General features: G+C 37.8%; 2 protein-coding genes across 14 annotated transcripts in view; one reads left to right on the forward strand and one right to left on the reverse strand.

Moving 5' to 3' along the window:
• Positions 1 to 8326, reverse strand: part of ARB2A (ARB2 cotranscriptional regulator A) — a 427541-nt gene extending 419215 nt beyond the window's left edge. For 2 of the 10 annotated variants that reach the window (XM_089908388.1, XM_089908386.1), the window contains exon 1: positions 8169 to 8320. The gene's annotated coding sequence lies outside the window, so the exon portion shown is untranslated. Of the gene's footprint in view, positions 1 to 8168 lie in introns of all 10 variants that reach the window. The other 8 variants (XM_089908389.1, XM_089908384.1, XM_089908387.1 and 5 more) reach the window with 6 other exon arrangements.
• Positions 7824 to 23733, forward strand: part of LOC111184341 (uncharacterized) — a 73584-nt gene continuing 57674 nt past the window's right edge. For 3 of the 4 annotated variants that reach the window (XM_089908392.1, XM_089908393.1, XM_089908394.1), the window contains exons 1-2: positions 7824 to 8413; positions 15684 to 15972. In XM_089908392.1, the coding sequence (XP_089764518.1) occupies positions 7973 to 8413; positions 15684 to 15779 (537 nt within the window). In that variant the 5' untranslated portion in view covers positions 7824 to 7972 and the 3' untranslated portion in view covers positions 15780 to 15972. Of the gene's footprint in view, positions 8414 to 13141; positions 13243 to 15683; positions 15973 to 23733 lie in introns of all 4 variants that reach the window. The other variant, XM_089908395.1, reaches the window with a different exon arrangement.

Consider the following 23733-nt stretch of genomic DNA (forward strand, 5'->3'; position numbering starts at 1 on the left):
GCCAGGGGTTAGGGAGGAAGGATGGCTGAATATGCATAATAGAGAGGATTTTTTAGGGAAGTGAAACTAATCTGTATGATGCTAGGATGTTTTCAATGATAAAATGGAGTCATCTAGTTTCTTAGAAGTACTTGCAGTATTCCTAATGCAGATTAAATTTCACCATTAAATCACTCACACTGTTTCAAAATAATGAAATATTACCTATAAACAATAATACTCTTACAATTACCTGTGAAATACATTAGCATGAATTGATTTTATCATATTAGTCACCTAGAAAAAAGTAGGAAAAGACCTTAAAAGAACAGGCTACAGATCAAAAATACTTTGATGGTGGATGAAAGAGGTCCAAAATGGTCTCCAGTAAAACCAACTTTGTTGGATCCCAGAACCAAACCTAGAGTCATCCTGTATAAAGTTCAGGCCAGACTCCAGCCTACAGGAAAGACCCTACCATCTATCATTTTTCATTCCATTTTTCCTTCTTCCTTTCTTCTACTTCCATGTACCAACTTTTTTGCTCAATCACTTTAGATAGTATATAATATAAAAGTCCTCTTTGAGGCCTTTCTTTCTTTCAAGTTTTTGAACAATTTCAGATGATTCAACTTTAAAGTGGATCTATGGGAAACTGAGTTCATCAAACTCTTAACATTCTTCCACTAGAGCACATGGAACCCAACTGCTGATTAAGAAAAAGAAAAAAGATCAGTCATGAACTGGTGTATTAGTCTGCTCCAGCTGCCATAACAAAATACTGGGGTGGCTCAAACAACAGAACTTTATTTTCTCATAGTTCTGAAGGCTAGAAATCTCAGATCAAGGTCTGGCAGGGTTGGTTTTTGGTGAGAACTTTCTTCTTGGCTTTTAGGCAGTCACCTTGTTGCTGTGTCCTAACATGATAGAGAGGGAAATCAAGTGAGATCTCAGGTGTCTCTTCATCGAAAGACACCAATGCTATCAGTTCAGGGTCCCACTCATATGGCCTCATTTAACCTTAATTACTTTTGGGGGGTTAGGGCTTCAACATACAAATTCTGAGAGAATGCAACTGAGTCCACAGCAATTAAAAAGTATCAAGGGATAACATCATGTTTAGGAACATTTGTGCTATAACATTCTTGATACTTTTCCAAACAGCCTCAATCTTAGAAGATAGGGTGCTTCAACATCATCAGTTCACTTGGCCCTGCTTTCAAATGCTAAAGCCATTTTTATCCCTAATCAGAGGAAGGAAGAAGCAGAGAAAGGAGATATGAAAGGTTTTGGACAACTACACAGTTAGATGGCACAGTCAGCATAAGAGATAACCTCCACTTCTAACACCAATTACAAGTTCAAAGACTCCCAAAGCCCTGTCAGGCTTGATAATTCACTAGGAAGACCCAAAGAACTCACTGAAAACTGTTATACTCATGATTATAGTTTACCACAGGAAAATTAATACAGATTAACATCAGGGAAGGGAAAAAGCATATTGGACAAAGTTCAGGAGAGTACCAAACATAGAGCTGCTGATGTCCTCTCTCTGTGAAGTTATGGACATGTTGTTCTCTTGCGAACTATATGTCATAATATGCACGGACTACTGTCAACCTGGAAAGCTCACAGGAGACATGGTGTTCAGAGTTTTATTGGGGCTCCATTACACAGGCATGACTGAATGACTGCCCACATGGTTGATCACAGTTTCCAGGTCAACTGATACCGAGGGACCCAAAGCCCCTACCCTAACTCACATAGTCTCTCTGGCTACAGGCAGCCCCTAACCTAAATCACACTGTTAGACAATGTGACCCAAAGCTCCAAGGAAAACAAAAATACTAGAGATTACCATCCAGAAGCTGAGGGCAAAGGCCAGACCTCTTTTGGGGCAAGGTTAAATCCTTTACCCTACAGGAGACAAGAGAAACCATTCAATAGTTCCTACTGCCTAAAGAGGCAAGTCCAGGCCGCTTATCAAACTATACAACATTCTCCTCACATCCTCTGCCCCTCCCCCCATGACTTGGTTCCTATCTCTTTCTCCAAATCCATCTCTCATTACAATCAAACTTTCTGCTCTAGTAGTTGTAAATTCCTTTTAGTGTTTTACAAATACCAGACCACTGAGAGGTATTTCTTCTGTCTAGAAAGCCTTTCCACTGTTGTTTTTTTTTTTAATCTCTTAGATTTATCATTTTAAATTTATTTATTTATTTTTGGCTGTGTTGGGTCTTCGTTTCTGTGCGAGGGCTTTCTCTAGTTGCAGCAAGCGGGGGCCACTCTTCATCGCGCTGCACGGGCCTCTCACTATTGCGGCCTCTCTTGTTGCGGAGCACGGGCTCCAGACGCGCAGGCTCAGTAGTTGTGGCTCACGGGCCTAGTTGCTCTGCGGCATGTGGGATCTTCCCAGACCAGGGCCCGAACCCGTGTCCCCTGCATTGCCAGGCAGATTCTCAACCACTGCGCCACCAGGGAAGCCCATCCACTTTATTTTTAAATGACTCATCCTTAAGTTTTCAACTTAGGTAGCATTTTTTCCACAAAGCCTTTCAATAACCCCAGGTAAGGCATTGTGCCTCTCCCATACCATCCTATACATACTTCTATCGTAATACAAAAAATTTTGCTGAAGTCTTGTCTTTATAGCAGACACCCCAAAAAGCACGTAAGATCCTCAAGTATGGGGTCCAGACTGCCTTATGACTAGGTATCCATCTTTTACTGATTTAGATAACTGAGACCCTGCCTAACTATTGCCCTGTTTTCCTTGCCTCGTATTTCAGTTCATGTAGATCTTGGGCCCTTCTCTGTTCCTTTATCCCTCCCTTCTCCCTATCTCTTTCGAGACCAGTGCCCAATCCCCATTCAGCTAACACTTGTTGACAAACCCCCTTACTTTTCTGCCACTACTTCCTTTACCTCCTGATCTGATCCTTCCTCTCCTCTCTGCCACCCAACCAATTCCTGGGTATTACCATTTAAGATAAATACTCCAACTACATTAAACGGTATTACACCAAATGGACCAAGATGATTGATTAATTCCCAAACTACTTGAGTTAGTAACAGAGTCATTTCCATAGTATAGACAAAAACGATGATATCAAGAAGAATGGGGTAATTCAAATCAAGACAGCATCTCACCTATCAATTAATCAAACTTTTCAACTTCTTAAACTGCATCACCTCAAGTTATAATCTTGGTCACAATTCTAGCTTGTTCCATGTTCTAAACAAAGCACACAAAACTAAGCTATGCTTTGTAAATGAAAAGGGTATCACACTCCTTCATTACCTTGGATATTAACTCCAAATTGTTTTTTAAATAGAGATACTGTATCTGTTGAGCCACATATAGTATCTTTCATGTTGCTTTCTTATACCTATCACAGATAATGGCAATGTGATTAGCAGGGGATAAGAATAGTAGCCACATCCCAGAGCCATTGGCAGTTACAATGTTGGGTATTAGTTGCTATCATTCCCTTAATTAGCTATTAAAGGGCCTTACAAGGCCCAAATCCACAATCTTAGTCTTATTAGCACCTCTCTAACCTCTGAGCAAATCAACCCTAAGTATATTATCAACCTAGACCATGCTTAAAATATTCAATCTGCTATAAAGAAATGGAAACAAACATACAATAAATGCTTTGCTTCAATGATCTGTCTTCACAGTGATATTTTTCCCTACAGTAAAAATTATCTGTTATCTATACTGCAGTATCTATATTACAAAAATGAACTGTTCTCAAAAACAAGGAGACAAGAATACAATATCAGAGAAAGCAGCACAGCACTTCTACCTCTAAATTATCTTTAACTTAGCTGTAAAATGTTAAGCAAGTCAGTCATCTGCTACCTCATCTGTAGCAAATTAATCAATTTTAATTTGTCAAAGAGTGATAAGCAAAAATGTGGTACAATTTTTCATTCATTACTTTAAATCAAAGCAAAGTAATCAACTTAAATAAGCTTTATAACTGAAACAGTTAGCTAAATGCAGTACCCAAAGAGTATTTAATAAAGAATAGGGTACAAAACATTCAATAGTTAAAAAAAAAAAAAGATGTGTTACCTTGCATTAATGGGTCATCAGCCATTCTGAATAAAAAAATTCCTTCCTCTCTTAAACAGATAGTCTAAAAATTTTTTTCTTAACAATGCTGAACATTGTTAAATTACACATTACTCATTAAATTACTCAAACCTCATTACTCTATGGTTGGAAATGATGTGATACATGGTCTGAACAACTTAGTTTACTTCTGTAGGACTGTATACACTGCACACCCTCCAAATACTAACTGCTGAACCAGATGAACTGACATATGTTACTTGGTATACAGTAGGTCATACTGAATCACTTAAGGCTAGGTGGCTGACTTCAGAACCACATGCTGAGATACAGCTGCACTTTCACCCTGTCCCCCATCCCATTCCAATCTGTAGAGCTATATTACTTTCTGTCACTTTGTTGCCAGGTCCCCCTCTTCTGCTGTCAGTTCTGGTGCTTAAGGTCCATTACTGTTACTGAACTCCTTTGCCATTCTCCACCTAGCTACATCCAACTGCTAACACTTCTTTTTCTGTTTCTTCATCATTTTTCTCTCTTTTCCTGCTCTTCTCAGCTACCAGAAAAAAAGAGATCTACTTCACAGCCATAGTCAGCCAATTGATACACTCCTTTCCTTCTAAATAAAAAGAAAAAAGAATCAAAGCAGGTGGGATGATCTTTGGCTGTTCAGAACTCTTTTCATCACAGTCTGATACCCAGAGGTTCATTCACTGTTACAAAAGATGCTTTATGGTTTCTTTTACTTCTAACTTTGGAGTTACTGCAGATACTTGGTCTATAGACAATTTAAGTTTTTACAACTACAGTATTTTAGGGTTAAAAAAGTAACAGAAGACAAGGTGGCTGCTTTCTTAACCCTTAAAAAATTTACCCAAAAAAACCCTGCAAAATTTTCTATTAAGATCAGACCTTAAGGGGAGTTCCCTGGTGGTCTAGTGGTTAGGATTCTGGGCTTTCACTGCCATGGCCCAGGTTCAATCCCTGGGAACTGAGATCCCACAAGCCATGTGGCACAGCCAAAAAAAAAAAAAAATCAGATCTTAAATGAATAGTGCTCCAAAAAAGATATACATATGGCCAAAAAGCATATGAAAAGATGCTTAATATCACCAACCAGTAGGGAAGTCAAAATCACTGAGATACTACTTCACACCCATTAGGATGGCTATTATTAAAAAAAAAAAAAAGAGAGAAAATGTGCTTGGTGAGGACATGGAGAAGTGCTGGTGACGATGCAGAGAAAATGGAGCCTCCATGCATTGCCAGTAGGAATGTAAAATAGTGTAGCCATTGTTGTTAATAATATGTCAATACTTAAAAAAATAAACATAGAATTAACACATGATCCAGCACTTCCACTTCTGGGTATATAACCAAAAGAATTAAAGCAGGAGACTCAAACAGATATCTGCACACTCATGTTCATAGCAGCATTATTCAAAATAGCCAAAAGGTGGAAGCAGCCCCAGCATTCACAGACAAATGAATGGATAAACAAATTGTAGTCTATATATACAATGGAATATTATTCAGCCTTAAAAAGGAAGAACATGGACTTCCCTGGTGGCGCAGTGGTTAAGAGTCCGCCTGCCGATGCAGGGGACACGGGTTCGTGCCCCGGTCTGGGAAGATCCCACATGCCGCAGAGCGGCTGGGCCCGTGAGCCATGGCCGTTGAGCCTGCGCGTCCAGAGCCTGTGCTCCGCAACAGGAGAGGCCACAGCAGTGAGAGGCCCGTGTACCGCAAAAAAAAGAAAAAAAAGAAAAAAAAGGAAGAACATTTTAACATATGCTACAACATACATGAACCGTGAAGTCACTACGCTAAGCAAAATAAGCCAGTGAAGAAGGACAAATGTTGTATGATTCCACTTATATGAGGTATCTAGACAGAAACGGAAAATTCATAGAGAAAGTAGCTTAGTGGTTGTCCAGTGCTGAGGAGAGAGGGGAATGGGGAGTTAATGTTTAATGGGTATGGAGTTTCAGCTGGGAAAGATGAAAAGATCTGGAAATGGATGGTAGTGACAGCTGCATAACAACGTGAATGTACTTAATTCCACTGAAATGTACACTTAAAAATGGTTAAAATGACTAATTTTATGTTACGTATATTTTACCACAATTTTTAAAAAAAGGAATGAAAAGTAAAGTTGACATAAGTTAGCTTATTTCACTTGCTACTTAGTTACCCACGGCCACTATACAAACCCAATCTGACCCTAAAACAGACAGCTCAAGTTATGTTCAACTGAGTAAATAGTGCTTAATTTTGTTTGCACTAATGAAAAGCTTGGAAACATCTCTACATATCTGAAGACATCAGATTATCCTCATAGAGGTCTGCCTGGGAAAGCTGAGAAAAACAGGCTGTCAATAAAAAAGATCTCTCAGGCTCACACAAAACACTGAGTAAATATTCCTGAGATTTTTAAACACTGATGCCTCCATGCCTGTATCCTTGCTATTCCAAGATATACCAATACATTCCTGCGTCAGGGCCTTTTCCTAGCCTAAAACACATACCCACATACCTGCAGAGCTCACTCTCTGATTTCATGCAGATCCCTACTCAAAAGTCCTCTTATCAGAGAGGCAGGATTTTTTTTTTTTTAAATGGTAGAATGGGAACTGCCTTGTCCTGTGACTATTTTTTTTTTTAATATAAATTTATTTATTTATTTTTGGCTGTTTTGGGTCTTCATTTCCGTGCAAGGGCTGTCTCTAGTTGCGGCGAGCGGGGGCCGCTCTTCATCGCGGTGCGCGGGCCTCTCACTGTCTCAGCCAGAGAGGCAGGTTTTGACCACCCTATTTAAAACAGCATCCTCCATCATTCATTCTCTCTCCCCTCAATGTGCTTTATTTTTCTTCATAGCCCTTATCACTACCTGATATATCTACTTGCTAACTGTCCTTCTCTATCCGCTGCAGCGTAAATTTCAGAACAAAGACTGCCCATTTTGTTCACTATTGGAAGCCCAGCAACTAGAACACCACCTGGCACACTGAAGATGGCCCATAAATACCTGTTAATGGAATGAGTGGGTGCATGGTTACGGTTTCATAGGTCACGCTGCCCTCTTGGCGTTGGTGCTATTCTACCATTTACCAGCGTCACAACAGCCACTGCTTCTAAGCCATCCACAGCATTCCTGGTTTAGGCTTAAGTGGAAGGAACACTTAAAGAGTCAGATAGAAGCCTGGTACCAGAATGCCAAAAAACTGCTCCCTGACTTATTTTCTAAATACATCAAATGAATACTACTGTATCTGTCCCTTACAATGAGGGATAAAAAACAAGCACGAAGAATACACCTCTAACACCGCTTTAAGACAAAAAGATACCGTGGATTGCATCACATTTCACCTGTTTTGATAAATGGTACAAGGAACTCGCTAGCCTTAAAACCAAAGGATTTTCCCTCTGCAACTTTTCACAGGATTTGGGGAAACAGACAAAGGCAACAAGACTGTCAATAAATATAGCCAAAAATTAAGTAACCAATTACTTGGCATAACAAATACACACTCTGGAGCACTAGAAGAATATGTTAAATCTCTGGATGAGAGAAAGAGAAGACTGCCTCCAAAATATACCTAACTTTGTTTCAAAGTCAAAAGTATTCAATTAAGAATTCATCCCAGTGAAATGTCCCACCAGCGCCCATGCACGTTACAAGTTTGGGGAGCATTTTATAACTGCACTTTAATCTTCTGCCTACAGCGAATGTCTTCTGGTAAAGGTTTGGCAGGTGATGATCATTTTCGTAGAAAAATCTTCAACCAGAGAACCACCAAACCTCTCCACCTGAGAAAGCTTAGAAAGGCCCATTACGCTACAGTCTCTAGGCTCCCAGAACCCCAAACGTCCAAGAGTAAGGAGACTCATCCAGGGAACACATGTGTAATGCCCCGCCTCGGAAGTGGAAATGGCAGGTGTAAGCTGCCCATCAGCGGGGTCCTGTACACAGGGCAGAAGTGTCCGCAGGAAACGCGGCGCCAGCGACCCCCGCCCGAGACGAACCAAGGCCAGCCTCTTCCTCTGATTCTGGCCCGGGCCTGCCCCCCCCGGGAGTTCACAACCCGGCAAACGCAGGTCCTACCTGAGCTCTGCCCCCAGCTACAGGGCTGTGGGGGGAGGCGGGAGGAGGCGTGGCCTTCCAGCTCGCCAGCCGAACTCCCTCGTGCGGTTGTTACGACTTTCCCTCTCCGAATCCGCGCCCCGAACAAGTTCCACTTGCACTTCCGGGGTCCGCAGGCGATTGAAACGTCATTGCGCACACGTCGGCGGCGGCCGCGACAAGCCGGAAGGAGGCGGGGCGTGGTCGCTGGGTCGGTTGTTGTGGCGGTAGGTGGGCTGGGAGAGAAAGGCACGCGGGAGGGAGGGATTGTCCTGTTATGTCATTGTGGGCTCTCTTCGCCTTTCCTTTGCTCTTTCTTCTGGAGTAAGGGACACCCCTTCCTGGGTTACTTCAGAGTATGGGGCCACCGTGAAGCCTCGTTCTCCAAGCGTAGTTTAAAAACAGTTGGGAGAGTGCCCATGCCACTAATTGCCCACTCTCCCACACATGGTTTATCCCGCTTCACCTGGTCCCTTCAACTCCAGAAAAGACAGGGAGTGGAAAAGTCTAGAGTTAGAAAATTAAATTTACCTGTAAATTATGACTTACGTGAAGTAGTTACTCATTTTCCTTATCTACTGACTGCTAATAGGATAGATTGGAAACAGCTGTGTAAAGCTAGGATCACATCGCTAACAGTGGGTTGGATCTAAACTCAGCCTTTACGGTGAAAATCCCTGAGAGTAAAAATTACTCATGAAAATACTGTAAGTGGCCCACAAAGTGCAGGATACGTGACGTTAAGTATAAACTCTAGGTCTTTAATTCTTACGCACACTTGAATGTGAGACCTCTTAGCTAGTTTATATGTTTTCATAAAAAGGGAGTTTGTAGATATCTGGGCATTTAAACAATCCTGATAAATCCAAGGGGCAACACTTAGTTTTCATCTTGCTTAACCATTCACCAGCATTTGACACAGTTCATCACATCCTCCTTTTTGAAACTTGAAACGCTTTCTTCATTTGACTTTTGTGAACTCACAGAGCTCTTTTGATTGTTCTTTGCTAGACTCTGCCTCATTTCTTAGTGTGTCCCAGCTCTCTTCCCCTCTTTAGCCACCTTTATTCCCCAGGTAATCTCATTCTTTCCTTCACTGTCTTTATATAGCATCACTATGCTGATGGCTTCCAAATAGCCATTTCCAGCCATGATTTCTTTGATTTCTATACTAACGTATCTAACTTCTTAGTCAACATATCTACTAGGATATTTAACATGCATTTCAAACCATTTTCTGTTTCCAAAACCTGTTTCACTCTTCCTAGTGTATATCTTTACATCTCAGCAAATGGCATATTGACTCTTAGAATTGTTCAGTTCATAGTTTGATTCTTCTTTCTCTCAAGTTTCACATCCGGTCAGTCCCTCAGCAAAATCTATCGGCTCTTTTCAAAGGGTATTCTAAATCTAACCAATTCTCACCACCTCTACAACTACTATGCTACTCCTCACTGGATGCTCTAATTGTTTCTTAATTGTTCTACACGCTTCTGTTCTTACTTTTCTACAACCTAGTCTCCACTTATAATAGATGAATTGCCAGAAGCTCTCTGTGGACTACTTTAGGCATTAAAACTCATGGACTAATTTGAGAATTAAAACTCCAAGTGGTTCCATTGCTTGGGGGTGGGGGGGGCACACTTTTGTGACTGCTACCTCCAAGAGACCTACCGGCTTCTCACTTTGAAAATCAGATAAAAATTCTCTTTTGACAGTGGGAGAGGAAAAGTGAGCATTTTCAAATATGCCCAGAGCTCTCTATTTTCCTTAATAAAATCTGCCTTTAAGGGAAACTGTTTTACCAGAGCCTAACCAACTGGGGGGTTACCAACCTAGTGGAATGAAAATACTCAACTCCAGACCACTCTAGCCTTTGAAGTGGAAGGAAAGTGGACAACATGCAGAAACAGAAGGGGACAGTAAGCGGAGAGGTGAAAATATTAAGAAGGAATCAACAGGACATGCTGGAAATCCAAAACACAGGAACTGAAATGAAAAACACCTTTGGTAGGCACATAAGTAGACTGGACACAACCAGGGAAAGAATCTAGATTGAGGATATGTCAATAGAAACTTCCAAAACTGAAAAGAAAAAAGAATGAAGAAGATGAAACAGAATATCCAAGAAAAGTGGGGAAATTACAAAAAGTTAGCATATGCATAATGGGAATGCTAGAAGGAGAAGAGAGAAAAGGAACAAAGGAACTATTTGAAGTAAGGACAGAATTTTCCAAAATTAATGAGAGATTAAAACCCACAGATCCACGAAGCTTAGAGGATTCTAAACTGGTTAAATACTAAAAAATTACACTTGGGCATATATAATCAAACAGCAGAAAATGAAAGGCTATGAGAAAATCTTGAAAGAGGTCAGAGGGGAGAAAACAACCAATGTTGCCTACAGAGAAAAAATAAGATATGAATTACATTGAACTTTTCTTCAGAAACTATGCAAAAAGAAAATGGAATGATATATTTAAAGTCTTGAAGACCTAGAATTTGATATCCAGTGAAATTATCCTTAGAAAATAGAGGAAAAATAAAGACTTTCTCAGACAAACAAAAATTGAGGGAAATTGTCACCAGTGGACTTGCCCTGCAAGAAATGTTAAAAGAAGTTCTTCAAAGAGATAGAAATGTTATACATCAGAAATTTGGATCTACATGAAGAAAGAGTTTTTGAGAAGGAATAAATGAAGGTAAAATATTTTTTTAAACTTTTCTTAATTGATGTAACAGATAACATTGTTCAAAATAATATCAACATTGTGTTCTTTGATTATAGCTTATGGGTAAGTGAAATGAATGACAGCAGTGTTATAAAGGACAGGAGGGAGAAATTGAAAATACTTTGTACTTTCACTACCCATGAAGCATTATAGTGTTATTTGAAAGTGGACTTAGGTAAGTTGTAAATGTATATTGCAAATTGTAAGGCAACCATTTTAGAACATCCAAAAACAAAAGTTTTAATTGGTATCTTAAGAGAGGATGGAAACTGGAATCATAAAATGTTCAATTAAAATCAGAGAAGGCAGAAAAAGTGTGGAAGACCAAAAAAAAAAAAAAAAAAGAAGAAAGAATGAAGAGAAGCAATGAATAGGAAACATTTAAAGTGATTTAGATCATACTGGATTTTTAAATAACTAAGATTGAGACATTCCAAAATTATCCTAATGTAAACAGAAAAGCCATAATGCATGCCTAGCTAATAATCTAGGGTTAGGGAAAAACATCTGACAAAGAAGTTTTAGATTGTAGTATTACAAGAAAAATTTGGATTTCTGCTTATTTCCCCCACCCCCAAGCACCACATATTCAATATATGTCATACTGTGACATATATGTGTGTGTGTATGTGTATATATATATATATATATATATATATATATATAAATAAGAGAAACTATGAATTTTAAAATATGTCAAATAATTATGTAAAAATCATGTTTTCAAGCTTGAAATGGTACTTTCTCTTTGGAATATTAGGACTGAGTAATTCTTCAATCTCTTCTTGGTACTTTTATGAACTTTCCCTTCCAGTTTATATCTCAATTCTGAACTCTCTTATTCCTAGTTCTCCACAATTATTTCTTTAAGCACAAAATTTACTCTTAACTCTTCTTCATTCTAATCCTCTTATGTACTGATGTCTGTATTGTGGGCAACCTGATTATTCCCAAATACCCTCAGAAACTTATTCCGCCTCCCAATATTCACTGGAACTTGATATATTTAATGTTGAATGTGGTCAGTGGGCTTTTAAGATATACTCCCTCATCCTTATAATGAGCTTTCTTTCTTACACACACACACACACACACACACACACACACACACTACATTCCTGTAGTAAATCTGAGCTGTGAGTACAACTATATGATGAGTTGTGTGAGTTCTCCTAAGAGAGAAAAGACAAGTAATAGAGACTGATCCCAAGCTAATTCATTGTTGGAATCATTAGGACTTAAAGAACTATAAGTATATAACTATACTTAATGACTTAAAGGAAAAGAATACTCACATTGAATGAAAATACAGGAATTCTCAGCAGAGGCATAAAATTTATAATAAAGAACCAAATGGAAATTCTATTACAAAACAACAAAATATATGAAATTTTTAAGAATTCACTTGATGGGCTTAACAGAAGAATGGAGATTGTGAAGATAGAGTCAGTGAACTTGGTCATACATAACACAAAAATAGCATACCTATGCACAAGAAAGTCAAACTTCTGTGAACCAACAATAAAGAGAAAATCTTGAAAGCTGCAGGAATAAAATGACACATTCATATAGGAGAACAGTGATCCAAATGATCAGAACTTGGGTCTTCTCATCAGAAACAGTGGAAGCCAGAAGAGAGTAGATCGTTTTTGAAGTGCTGAAAGAAAAAGACAGTCAATCCAGAATTCTGTATCTAGTGAAATATCCTTCAAGAGTGGTGAAATAAAAAGTTTTAGGTAAAAGACTTTATCACAAGCAGATCTGCACTACAAGAAATGCTAAAGGAAGGGAAATAAAATCAAATGGCAATTCAAATCTTCAGGAAGAAAGAGCATCAAAAGTAGCAAATATCTCAGTAAATATATGTTTTACCTCTTAATTTCACTAAAATACATATAACTGTTTAAAACAAAAATTATAACATTGTCTAGTAAGGCTTATTATATCTTTTGATATAGTACATATGAAAGTTAGCTATGCCATAAAGGGCAGGGTGGGGTAAGTAGTGAATGTATGTTTATACTCTATAGAAAGTTAAGGATATACGTTTTAATACTTAGAATAACCACTAAAAGAAATGCAAAGAAATGTAAAAAGCCAATAGATAAATTAAAATATATAAGAATATTCACAGCAGTTTATTTACAATAGCCCCAAACTATAAATAATCCAGGTGTCCATCAGACAGTGGCATAAACATATTTTTGTATATTCATGCAACAGACTACTAAACAATGGAAAGGAACAAGCCACTAATACCTGGAACAACATGAATGAACCTCAAAACATTAAGCTGAGTGAAAGAAGCCTTGCATGCAAAAAAGGTATGCTGGTTATAATTTCATTTATATGAAATTCTAGAAGAGGCAAAACTAATCAATGGTGGAAAAACTAGATCAAAAACACTAAGTTTGGGAGATACCTGGCTTGTTCAAACAGTTCTAAGGAGGCCAAAGTGGCTGGAAAGAAGAAAACAAAGAAGAGTAGTAGAAGAGGAAAGAGGGATGTGTGAATGAGGGATCATGGAGGCTATTGTTAAGACTTTTTACTCTGAATGAAAAGGGGAGTCACTGTAAGTAGAGGAGAGACACTATCTGATTTTAAAAGGGTCTCTATGGCTGCTTTAAGAATTGACTGTAAGGGGTCAGTATAGAACTAGGCAGACAATTTGTGAGGCTATTTTGTTCATCTAGATGAACAGTGATGGTGACTTGGACTCAATAAGTTTTAGCTCTTAATGTTATTTAAATTCAAGATAGGTTTAACGTCATTGAATTTTTAAAAATATTCAGATATAATATATTTAATTTTCAAGAAATATTTCTTATTTTCTGATTGCTTATTTTACATAGTAGAATGTTCTTTTATGTTTACAATATCATCTGAAAATTCTTTTCTTCTGTTTCCTCAACCATCTCTCTTTCCTCTAAGGTTGGTTATTCTGTTTATTGTCATCCTTGTCTTTGATTGATTTTCTGCGAATATCTGGTGATCCGTGATTTTCTGTTTAGGTCTTTGTAAAATGGGTTATGTTGATTACTTTAGAGGTAACTAGAATGTTTTTCCTTCCAATATTTTATCATGAATATATACAAACATAAAGAAAGTTAAAATAATAGTACAGTGGACATGTGTCCCCACTACCTAGACTCTCTTGTTAACATTTTATTATACTGTACTAGCTTTGTCATATAACTGTTTACATATTCATCTTCTATTGAGCCATTGAGTTATATTTTTTTTTAAAAAAAAGCATTTCAAAGTAAATCATGGCATTAATTTTTCCTGTAGTTGTGTAAGTGGAGGTTTTCTAAACAGGAGGGAAAAATGAGGCTCTGAGTCAGTAGATAGGGCTTTTCCTAGTCACAATTACTTTCAGGATATAGGGGTGGAAAATAGAAAGGTAAGCTGAAGTCTCTCACAGTTATTAAACTAAGAAGGGTTTTATCCTTGTGGAAGAGAATTTCCCTCCTGGTTTGTCTTTCTGTCTCCCTCCCCCCAACCCCCAGTCAATTTTGTACCTTTTTCAGAGGAACAGTGTAACCTCGAGCTTTGCTATGTGATATTTTTCTCCTATATCATTTATTTGTTTAGATGTTAAGATTTAGCTGTTTGTGATTTTTAAAAACCAAATAACAGCAGTTTAAGCAAGATAGAAGTTTATTTCTCACACACATAAGTGTAGGTACCCCAGGACTAGTTTTCCAATCATCAGTGAACCAGGTTTCTACATTTTTGTGGTTCTGTCGAGCTCAATATGTGCCATCTACAACCGATAAAAGTGGCTGCTCTAACTCTGGACATTATGCCCACCTTCCAGCCAGAAGGAAGAGTCCTTTAAGAATTTCCCAGCCAGAAGTTGCTCACAACATTTTTGTTTATATCTTATATGTCAGTACTTAGACATACAGTCACACATAACTACTAATAACAGATTGAAATTATAATGGAGTAATCACAGTTTGGGCACACAGAATGGAGTCAGGTGGCCATTGAGGATATGGTCTCTGGTCTCTGCATCACTGAGAACTTGAACTTTCTTTGAAATGTTCCAGGCCCAAGGACACCACCAGCATATTCAGAACAACACTTGCCAGCTGCAACCTTATCGTCTCAAGGTCTCCCTTTGTAACTGTGCAACCATTTCAGACCCCAACCAATCCATGCTTACCAAGCACCCTCACTTCTTGCCAGCTCTAATCATAATTCTTGAAAAACAACTCAAATAATTAACTGTGGCCTTGCAACTTTTTGCCTTTATAAGCCTCTCCCATTTTGTAGTCTGGTAGAACACAATTCAAGTGTTTGTTGAATCTGTGTTTCCCAGGCTGCAGTCTTTATTTCAGTCAGGTCTCCATTTCTGAAACTTTTAACACTACCTGCTATTAAGTACTAGGAAATGTTATGTTGATTCAAGGTGACCATGTGCTTCACAGGACAAAAGGGAGAATGGATGTTGCAGGTACAGCTAGCAGTCTTTGTTTTAGACCTCAACATCCATATTATTTCCAGGAAGACATTTCCCCAGCAGATCGCTCACTTTCTCTGGGAAGCCATTCTCAGCATGTTAGCCTGAGGCAAAAGATTCCAGCCAAACTGTATCAGAGCCCAGGTTAGTTGTGTCTGTTCAGCTGACCTGTCTTGAACTGGCACTTCCCTCAGTGATTTTCAAAGTGCTATGGAATTACTTTAGGGATATTATAAGAAAGCAGATAGATACTGTCTAAATAACCTTCTTAACCTTCATATCTCTTTTATATTTTAGGTTTCCTGGAATAAGAATTCATCGGAAGAAAGCATTACTGTGTGGAAGTTTGAAAGCCGTTATCAGTATTCTCTGCCGATAGCAAAGGCTCTCTAGTCGGCAACTATCAGAGCAAATTCTGTCTCTCCACTCTGTGGTTCTAGGCCCACTGTAGCCACCAGGGAACAGTTCAACTGAAATGACCCATCAACTCCATTCCTGTTGTTATTCTTAAAACTTCCTGGCACAGCATCAGATACCTGCATGAAGGAAAAGCTTCTTCAGCCTTCCCTCTCTATTTGGCTTCAAGGTAACCAATTCAGCTTATAAATTTTATTGCCTAAGGTGAAACATCCTGAGCCTGTGTACCTCTTAACTGTACCAATGCTTACCAGGTTAGAGTTAAAAACAGTATACATCACAACACAATTCATATGTGCAGTAACTTTATTTTCTATAAATGATCTCATCTTGTTCTATAGCTCTTAATTTTGCTAAGGTAAATTTTACCAGGTAAAGTTAACCTTTTCCAATTAAAATTGTTTCTCTGTTATATGTTTACTCAATCCAATGAATAAACTTTCCATCAGGAATATAAATCATTTGACATTTGGCCCCCTTTCTACCTCTTAATTCTTGAGATAGTGTTGGGTGTAGGGGAAACTTATGTGTCCTTATGGATGTGGGGCAAGAAGCCTCTGTGCCTATGCTGGGTTCTTGTTAGAACCCAAAAGACATTGAGGTAAAAAAAAAAAGTCATTGAGGTGACTTTTCTCCTCTCCTGTTACTGGGAATCCTACAGTAGGGTACATTGAGGTATGGGCTGGTCTGTCTCATCTGGTATTTTGGCCATTATCTTAGTGCTCCTCACTACTCTCCAGTAGCACAGCCATTTGCTTCTAGTTATGAGGGACCTTCAATCTGTGGTCTTTGTCTCATGACACCAATCCTGGGACTAAAACACTCATTGATGGAATGTTTCCAACAATACATCTCAATTGTATTCAAAGTGCATTATGGTTCTTAGATTAATTCTTTAAGAATATTAAATATTGCCCACTACTACTCATACCAAACAGTGTCAACAAAAGATCGTAAATTCCAAGCATGAGAGAATTTGTTTGCCAAAATAGAGAACTTATATTCTTATAGACATACACACACAAAAAAATCATGGCCTTTTACCTTAACATCATACACAAAAAGTTCAAAATGGGTCATAGACCTAAATATAAATGGTAAAGTAATAAAGCTTCTAGGAGAAAACAGGGGAATAACTTCATGTTCTTGGGAAAGGCAAAAATTTCGTAAACAGGGTAGAAAAAAAAAATGAACCATAAAAGAAAAGATTGGTGGGCTTCCCTGGTGGCGCAGTGGTTGAGAGTCCGCCTGCCGATGCAGGGGACACAGGTTTGTGCCCCGGTCCAAGAAGGTCCCACATGCCGCAGAGCGGCTGGGCCCGTGAGCCATGGCCACTGAGCCTGCACGTCCAGAGCCTGTGCTCCGCAACGGGAGAGGCCACAACAGTGAGAGGACCGCGTACCACAAAAAAAAAAAAAAAAAAGAAAGAAAAGATTGGTAAGTTGGACCACACAAAAAAATTGTCTTTCCTAGTGTGGAAACACTGCCTTATGTGCAGGGCAAAGGTGATCCGGGCTCCAGTATTTTCAATGCACCACACCTAAGATAGAGCCTCCATTCCATTAGTTGTGTGGGGGCGTGCTGGAAGAGTCCTCACCTCTTGTTTCCCTTGCCAAGGACTCAGCCTCTGCACTAGGTAGTTGACGATGGGATGAAAAATGTTGAATGTTGCTCCTCACACATGTAGAAGGTTCTCAGATTGGGAATTTGGGAGAGAGGGAACCCCATGTTATTGGCTGCAGCCCTCCAGAATGGAGCCTCTGCCTTGCTTGAAGCAGAGAGGGAGAGAGCAGTGTTAGTTTAAATACCACACACTCTAGCCCTTTTTTTACCAAATTTTCATAGATTTTCTGGAATAGTTGTTTCTTGATGTGCTCTTTGCCTTCTGAACCATTTTCAGAGCCTTTAAATGGTGTTTGTTTGTTCATTTGTTCTTTTAACTTTTCATTTCGGGAGCAGGTCAGTAGACTTTTTTACACTGTCATGCTGGAAGTCAGTACAGGGGTGCAATTTTGAACATATAGATTCTCAATTCATTTCTAATCTATTTATTTTACTTTTGAGCCCATCTTTGATTCTCTATTTTTTATTTGTTATATTTCATTTATTAGTACTATGTAGTTGGGTTAAAGATGATGTGTTAAAGCTTGGACTCTGCTGTGCATTTTTTCATTGATGTGTAATTGACATATAACATCATTAGTTTCAAGTGTACAATATAATGATTTAATTTTTGTATATACACACAGTGGAAAATTCCCATATAACTTTATAGCTTACCCTCAGTATTCTTGATACCTAGCCGCAAATCATGTAGTGCTGTATTTACTATTGAAAAAAGTTAGTTTATAAGTGGACTCATCTAGTTCAAACACATGTGCAAGGGTCAACTGTCTTGTGAAATCAACACAATAAGTCTAGTTACATCCTTCATACATAGTTACAATTTTTTTTCCCCCTGTTAAGAACTATTAAGATCTACTGTCTTAGCAACTTTCAAATATGCAATACAGAATTATTAACAATAGTCATCATGTTGTACAGTAACTACATGCCCATGACTCTTTAATTTTATAAGTGGAATACATTTATTTTTCTGTCAGGATGTGGAGACTTTGGGAATTCCCTGGCAGTCCAGTGGTTAGGACTCTATGCTTTCCCTGCAGGGGGCACGGGTTTGATCCCTTGTTGGGAAACTAAGATAGCGCAAGCTGCACAGCACAGCCAAAAAAAACGATGTAGAGATTTTATTTTTGTTACTTGTGTGCATACAAGTGTTCCTTTTATTTAAAAAATATTTTTATTGAAGTTAAGTTGATATATTAGTTTCAGGTGTACAGCTTATTGTTTCAGTATTTTTATAGATTATACTCTAATAAAACTTATTACAAAATAATAGCTACTATTCCCTGTGCCGTACAATATATCCTTGTTGCTTAACTACTTTATACATAATGGTTTATATCTCTTATTCCATAACTCCATCTTGCACCTCCCCCTTTCCTCTCCCCACTGATAACCCCTAGTTTGTTTTCTGTATCTGTCTGTTTCTGTTTTGCTATATACATTCATTTATTTTATTTTTTAGATTCCACATATAAGCAATATCATATATAGTATTTCTCTGTCTGACTTATTTTACTAAATATAATATTCTGTAGTTCCATGCAGGCTGCTGCAAATGATAGAATTTCAGCCTTTTTTATGGCTGAGTAATATTCAGTTGTATATATTGATGGACACTTTGGGTTGCTTCCATATCTTGGCTATTATAAATAGTGCTTTGATGAACATTGGAGTGCATGTATCTTTTCAGATTAGCGTTTTCATTTTTTTCTGGATATATGCCCAGGAGTGGAATTGCTGGATCATATGGTAGTCCTATTTTTAGTTTTTTGAGGAACTTCCACACTGTTTTCCATAGTGGCTGCACCAATTTACATTCCCACCAACATTGTAGCAAGGTTCCCTTTACTTCCTTATCAACATTTGTTATTTGTAGACTTTTTGATGATGGCCATTCTAATAGTTGTGAGGTGATATCTCATTGTGGTTTTGATTTGTATTTCTTTAATAGTTAGTGATTTTCGGGATATTTTTATGTGCCTGTTAGCCATCCGTGTGTCTTCTTTAGAAAAAAAATGTCTATTGTTTTTTTTTTGATTGTGTTGTTATTTGTTTGATATTGAATTGAATTATCTGTTTATATATTTGGGGTATTAACCATTGTTGGTCATATCATTTGCAAATATTTTCTCCCATTCAGTAGGTTGTCTTTTCATTTCATTTTCTCTTTGCAGTGCGTTTCTCAATGTGTTTCCTAAAAAGCGTTTTAAGTTTAATTAGGTCCCATTTGTTTAGTTTTGCTTTTATTTCTTTTGCCTTAGGAGACAGAAAAATATTGCTACAATTTATATCAAAGAGTGTTCTGCCTATCTTCTCTTCTAGGAGTATTTTTTTTTCTTTTGGTTTCAGGTCTTACATTTAGGTTTTTAAATGCATTTTAAGTTTACTTTTGTATATGGTGTGAGGAAATGTTCTACTCTAATTTGTCTACATGTAGCTGTCCAGTTTTTCCAGCACCACTTATTGAAGAGACTGTCTTTCCTCCATTGTATATTCTTGCCTCTTTTGTCATGGATTAATTGACCATAGGGATGTGGATTTATTTCTGTGCTCTTTATTCTGTTCCATTGATCTATGTTTCTGTTCTTGTGACAGTACCATGCTATTTTGATTACTTTAGTTTTATAATATAGTCTGAAGTCAGGGAGGGTGATATCTCCAGCTTTGTTCTTTTTCTCAAGATTGCTTTGGCAATTCAGTGTCTTTTTTAGTTTCATATAAATATTAGGATTATTTACTCTAGTTCTGTGAAAAATGTCGTGGGTGTTTTGATAGGGATTGCATTAAATCTGTAGAGTGCTTTGAGTAGTTTGGCCATTTTAACAATATTAATCCTTCCATTCCCAGAGCATGGGATATCTTTCCATTTCTTTGTATCATCTTCAATTTTCTTCATCCATGTTTTATACTTTTCAGAGTATAGGCCTTTCACCTCCTTGGTTAAATTTATTTCTAGGTATTTTATTCTTTTTGATGCAGTTTTAAATGGAATTTTCTTTAACTTTCTCTTTCTGATAGTGTATTATTAGTGTATAGAAAAGCAACATATTTCTGTATATTAATCTTGTATCCACCAACCTTACCTACTTCACTTATTAGTTCTAATAATTTTTTAGAGGAGACTTTAAGGTTTTCTATATCACGCCATCTGCAAATAGTGACAGTTTTACTTCTTCCCTTCTGATTTGGATGACCTTTATTCTCATTCTTATCTGATTGTGGTGGCTAGGTTTTCCAAGACTGTGTTAAATAGAAGTGGTGAGAGTGGGCTTCCTTGTCTTGTTCCTGAATTTAGAGGAAAGGCTTTCAGCTTTTCACCATTGAGTATAATATTAGCTATAGGTTTGTCATAATATGTTGAGATTTTTTCCCTCTATACCAACTTTGATGAGAGTTTTGATCATGAACGAATGTTGAATATTGTGAGATGCTTTTTCTACGTCTATTGAGATGATCATGTAATTTTTTATCCTTCCTATTTTTAATGTGGTGTATCACATTTATTGATTTGTGAATATTGAACCATCCTTGCATCGCTGGAATAAATCTAACTTGATAATAGTGGATCATCCTTTTTATGTGTTACGGGATTTGGTTTGCTAATATTTTGTTGAGGGTTTTGGTATCAGTATTCATCAAAGGTATTGGCCTGTAATTTTCTTTTTTGGTAGTGTATTTGTCTGGTTTTGGAATCAGGGTAATGCTGGTCTTGTAGAATGAATTTGGGAGTATTCTGTCCCCATCAATTTTTTGGACTAGTTTGAGGAAGATAAGTATTATCTCTTCTTTGTATGTCTTGTAAAATTCCCCTGTGAAGCTATCTGGTCCTGGACTTTTGTTTGTTGGGAGATTTTTAAATTACAAATTCAAGTTCACTCCTAATGATCAGTCTGTTCAAATTGTTTATTTATTCCTGACTCAGTCGTGGCAAGATGTATGTTTCTAGAAATTTGTCCATTTCTTCCAGGTTGTCCAACTTGCTGGCATATAACTGTTGATAGTATTCTCTTAGAATTCTTTTGTATCTCTGTGGTATCAGTTGTTATTTCTCCTCTTTCCTCTCTTATTATGTTTATTTGGGTCCTTTCTACTTATTGGTGAGCCTAGCTAAAGCTTTATCTATTTTGTTTATTTTTTCAAAACACTAGCTCTTGGTTTAACTGATCTTTTCTAATGTTTCTTTTGTGGGGGTGGGTGGGTGTCTGTCCTCTATTTTATTTCTTTCCTCTCTGATATTTATTTATATCCTTCTGTTGACTTTGGGCTTTGTTCTTCTTTTTCTAATTCCTTTATATGGTAGCTTAGGTTGTTTATTTGAGTTGTTTCTTAAGGTAGGCCTGTATTGCTATAAACTTTCCTCTTAGAAGTGCTTTTGCCACATCCCATAGATTTTGGAGAGTTACATTTCCATTTTCATTTGTCTCGAGGTATTTTCTGATTTCCTCTTTGATATGTTCATTGACCTATTGTTTTGTGTGTGTGTGTGTGTGTGTGTGTGTGTGTGTGTGTGTGGTACATGGGCCTCTCACTGTTGTGGCCTCTCCTGTTGCGGAGCACAGGCTCTGGACGCACAGGCTCAGCGGCCATAGCTCACGGGCCTAGCCGCTCCGCGGCATGTGGGATCTTCCTGGTTCGGGTCACAAACCCTTGTCCCCTGCATCAGCAGGCAGACTCTCAACCACTGTGCCACCAGGGAAGCCCGACCTATTGGTTTTTTAGTAGCATGTTATTTAATCTCCACGTGTTTGTTCTTTTCCCATTTTTCATTCTGTAATTGATTTCTAGTTTCATATTGTTGTGGTTGGAAAAAAATAATTGATACAATTTCTGTCTTTTTAAATTTGTTGAGACTTGTTTTGTGGCCTAGCATGTGATCCATCCAGGAGAATGTTCCATGGACAGTTGAAAAGAATCTATATTGTGCTGTTTTTTAATGTAATGTCCTATAGATAGCTACTAAGTACAACTGGTCTATTATGTCATTTAAGAGCACTGTTGCCTTATTGATTTTTGGTCTGGATGATCTGTCCATTGATAAAAATGGGGTGTTAAAATCCTCTACTGTTATATTATTGTTGATTTCTCCCTTATGTCTGTTAGTATCTGCTCTATGTATTTAGCTGCTCCTGTATTGGGTGCATATATGTTAATGAGAACAATATCGTCTTCTTTTATTAATCCCTTTATCACTATGTAATGCCATTCTTTGTCTTTGTTATAGGCTTTGTTTTAAAGTCTATTTTGTCTGATATGAGTATTGCTACCCCTGCTTTCTTGTCATTTCCATTTTCATGCAATATCTGTCTATCCCCTCACTTTTAGTCTGTGCCTTTAGCTCAGAATTGAGTCTTATAGGCAGCATATAGATGGGTCTTGGTTTTCATCCAATCAGCCACCTTATGTCTTTTCACTAGAGCATTTAGTCCATTGACATTTAGATAAATTATTGATAGGTTCGTACTTTGCCATTTTATTACTTGTTTTCTAGTTGTGTTTGTAGTTATTCTCTGTTCATTTCTTCTACTTTTTGTTTCTTCCCTTCTGGTTTGATGATTTTTTTAGTAGTATGCTTGTGCTCCTTTCTTTTTATTTTTATATATCTATTGTAGGTTTTTGATTTGTGGTTATCATGGGGTTTATATATATTGACCTATAACTATATCTACATGTTTTAAACTGGTAGTCATTTAAGTTCAAAAACATTCTAAAACATCTACATTTTGTACTCCCCTCCACCACTTTTTGTGGGGTTTTTTTGTTTTTTTTTTCTGCGGTACGTGGGCCTCTCACTGCTGTAGTCTCTCCCATCGTGGAGCACAGGCTCCGGATGCGCAGCCCCAGTGGCCGTGGCCCACAGGCCCAGCCGCTCTGTGGCATGTGGAATCCTCCCGGACCGGGGCACAAACCCATGTCCCCTGAGTCGGCAGGCGGACCCCAACCACTGTGCCACCAGGAAGTCCCACTTTTTGTATTTTTGATGTCATGTTTTACATCTTCATGTTTATCCCTTAACTTTTCATTGTAGTTATAGTTGTTTCTACATTTTTTTCTCTTTTAATCTTCATACATATTTAAGTATTAAACAAACTAAAGTAAAAGCTTATTTAAGTAGTTGATCCTCAGTTCTTTGTATTTGCCTTTCCTTGTGGGATTTTCCATTTTCTATGGATTCTTACTTCTTTCCCACTTAGAGAAGACCCTTTAACATTTTTTTAGCGTGGGTTTAGTATTGATGAACTGTTTTAGTTTTTTCTTATTTGAGAATTATTTATCTTTCCTTTGATTCTAAATGATAATGTTGCTT

The sequence above is a fragment of the Delphinapterus leucas genome, chromosome 3 (genome assembly GCF_059928025.1).
Source record: "Delphinapterus leucas isolate spDelLeu-1000000601 "Yukka" chromosome 3, BTC_Dleu_Yukka2, whole genome shotgun sequence".
NCBI lineage: Eukaryota > Metazoa > Chordata > Mammalia > Artiodactyla > Monodontidae > Delphinapterus > Delphinapterus leucas.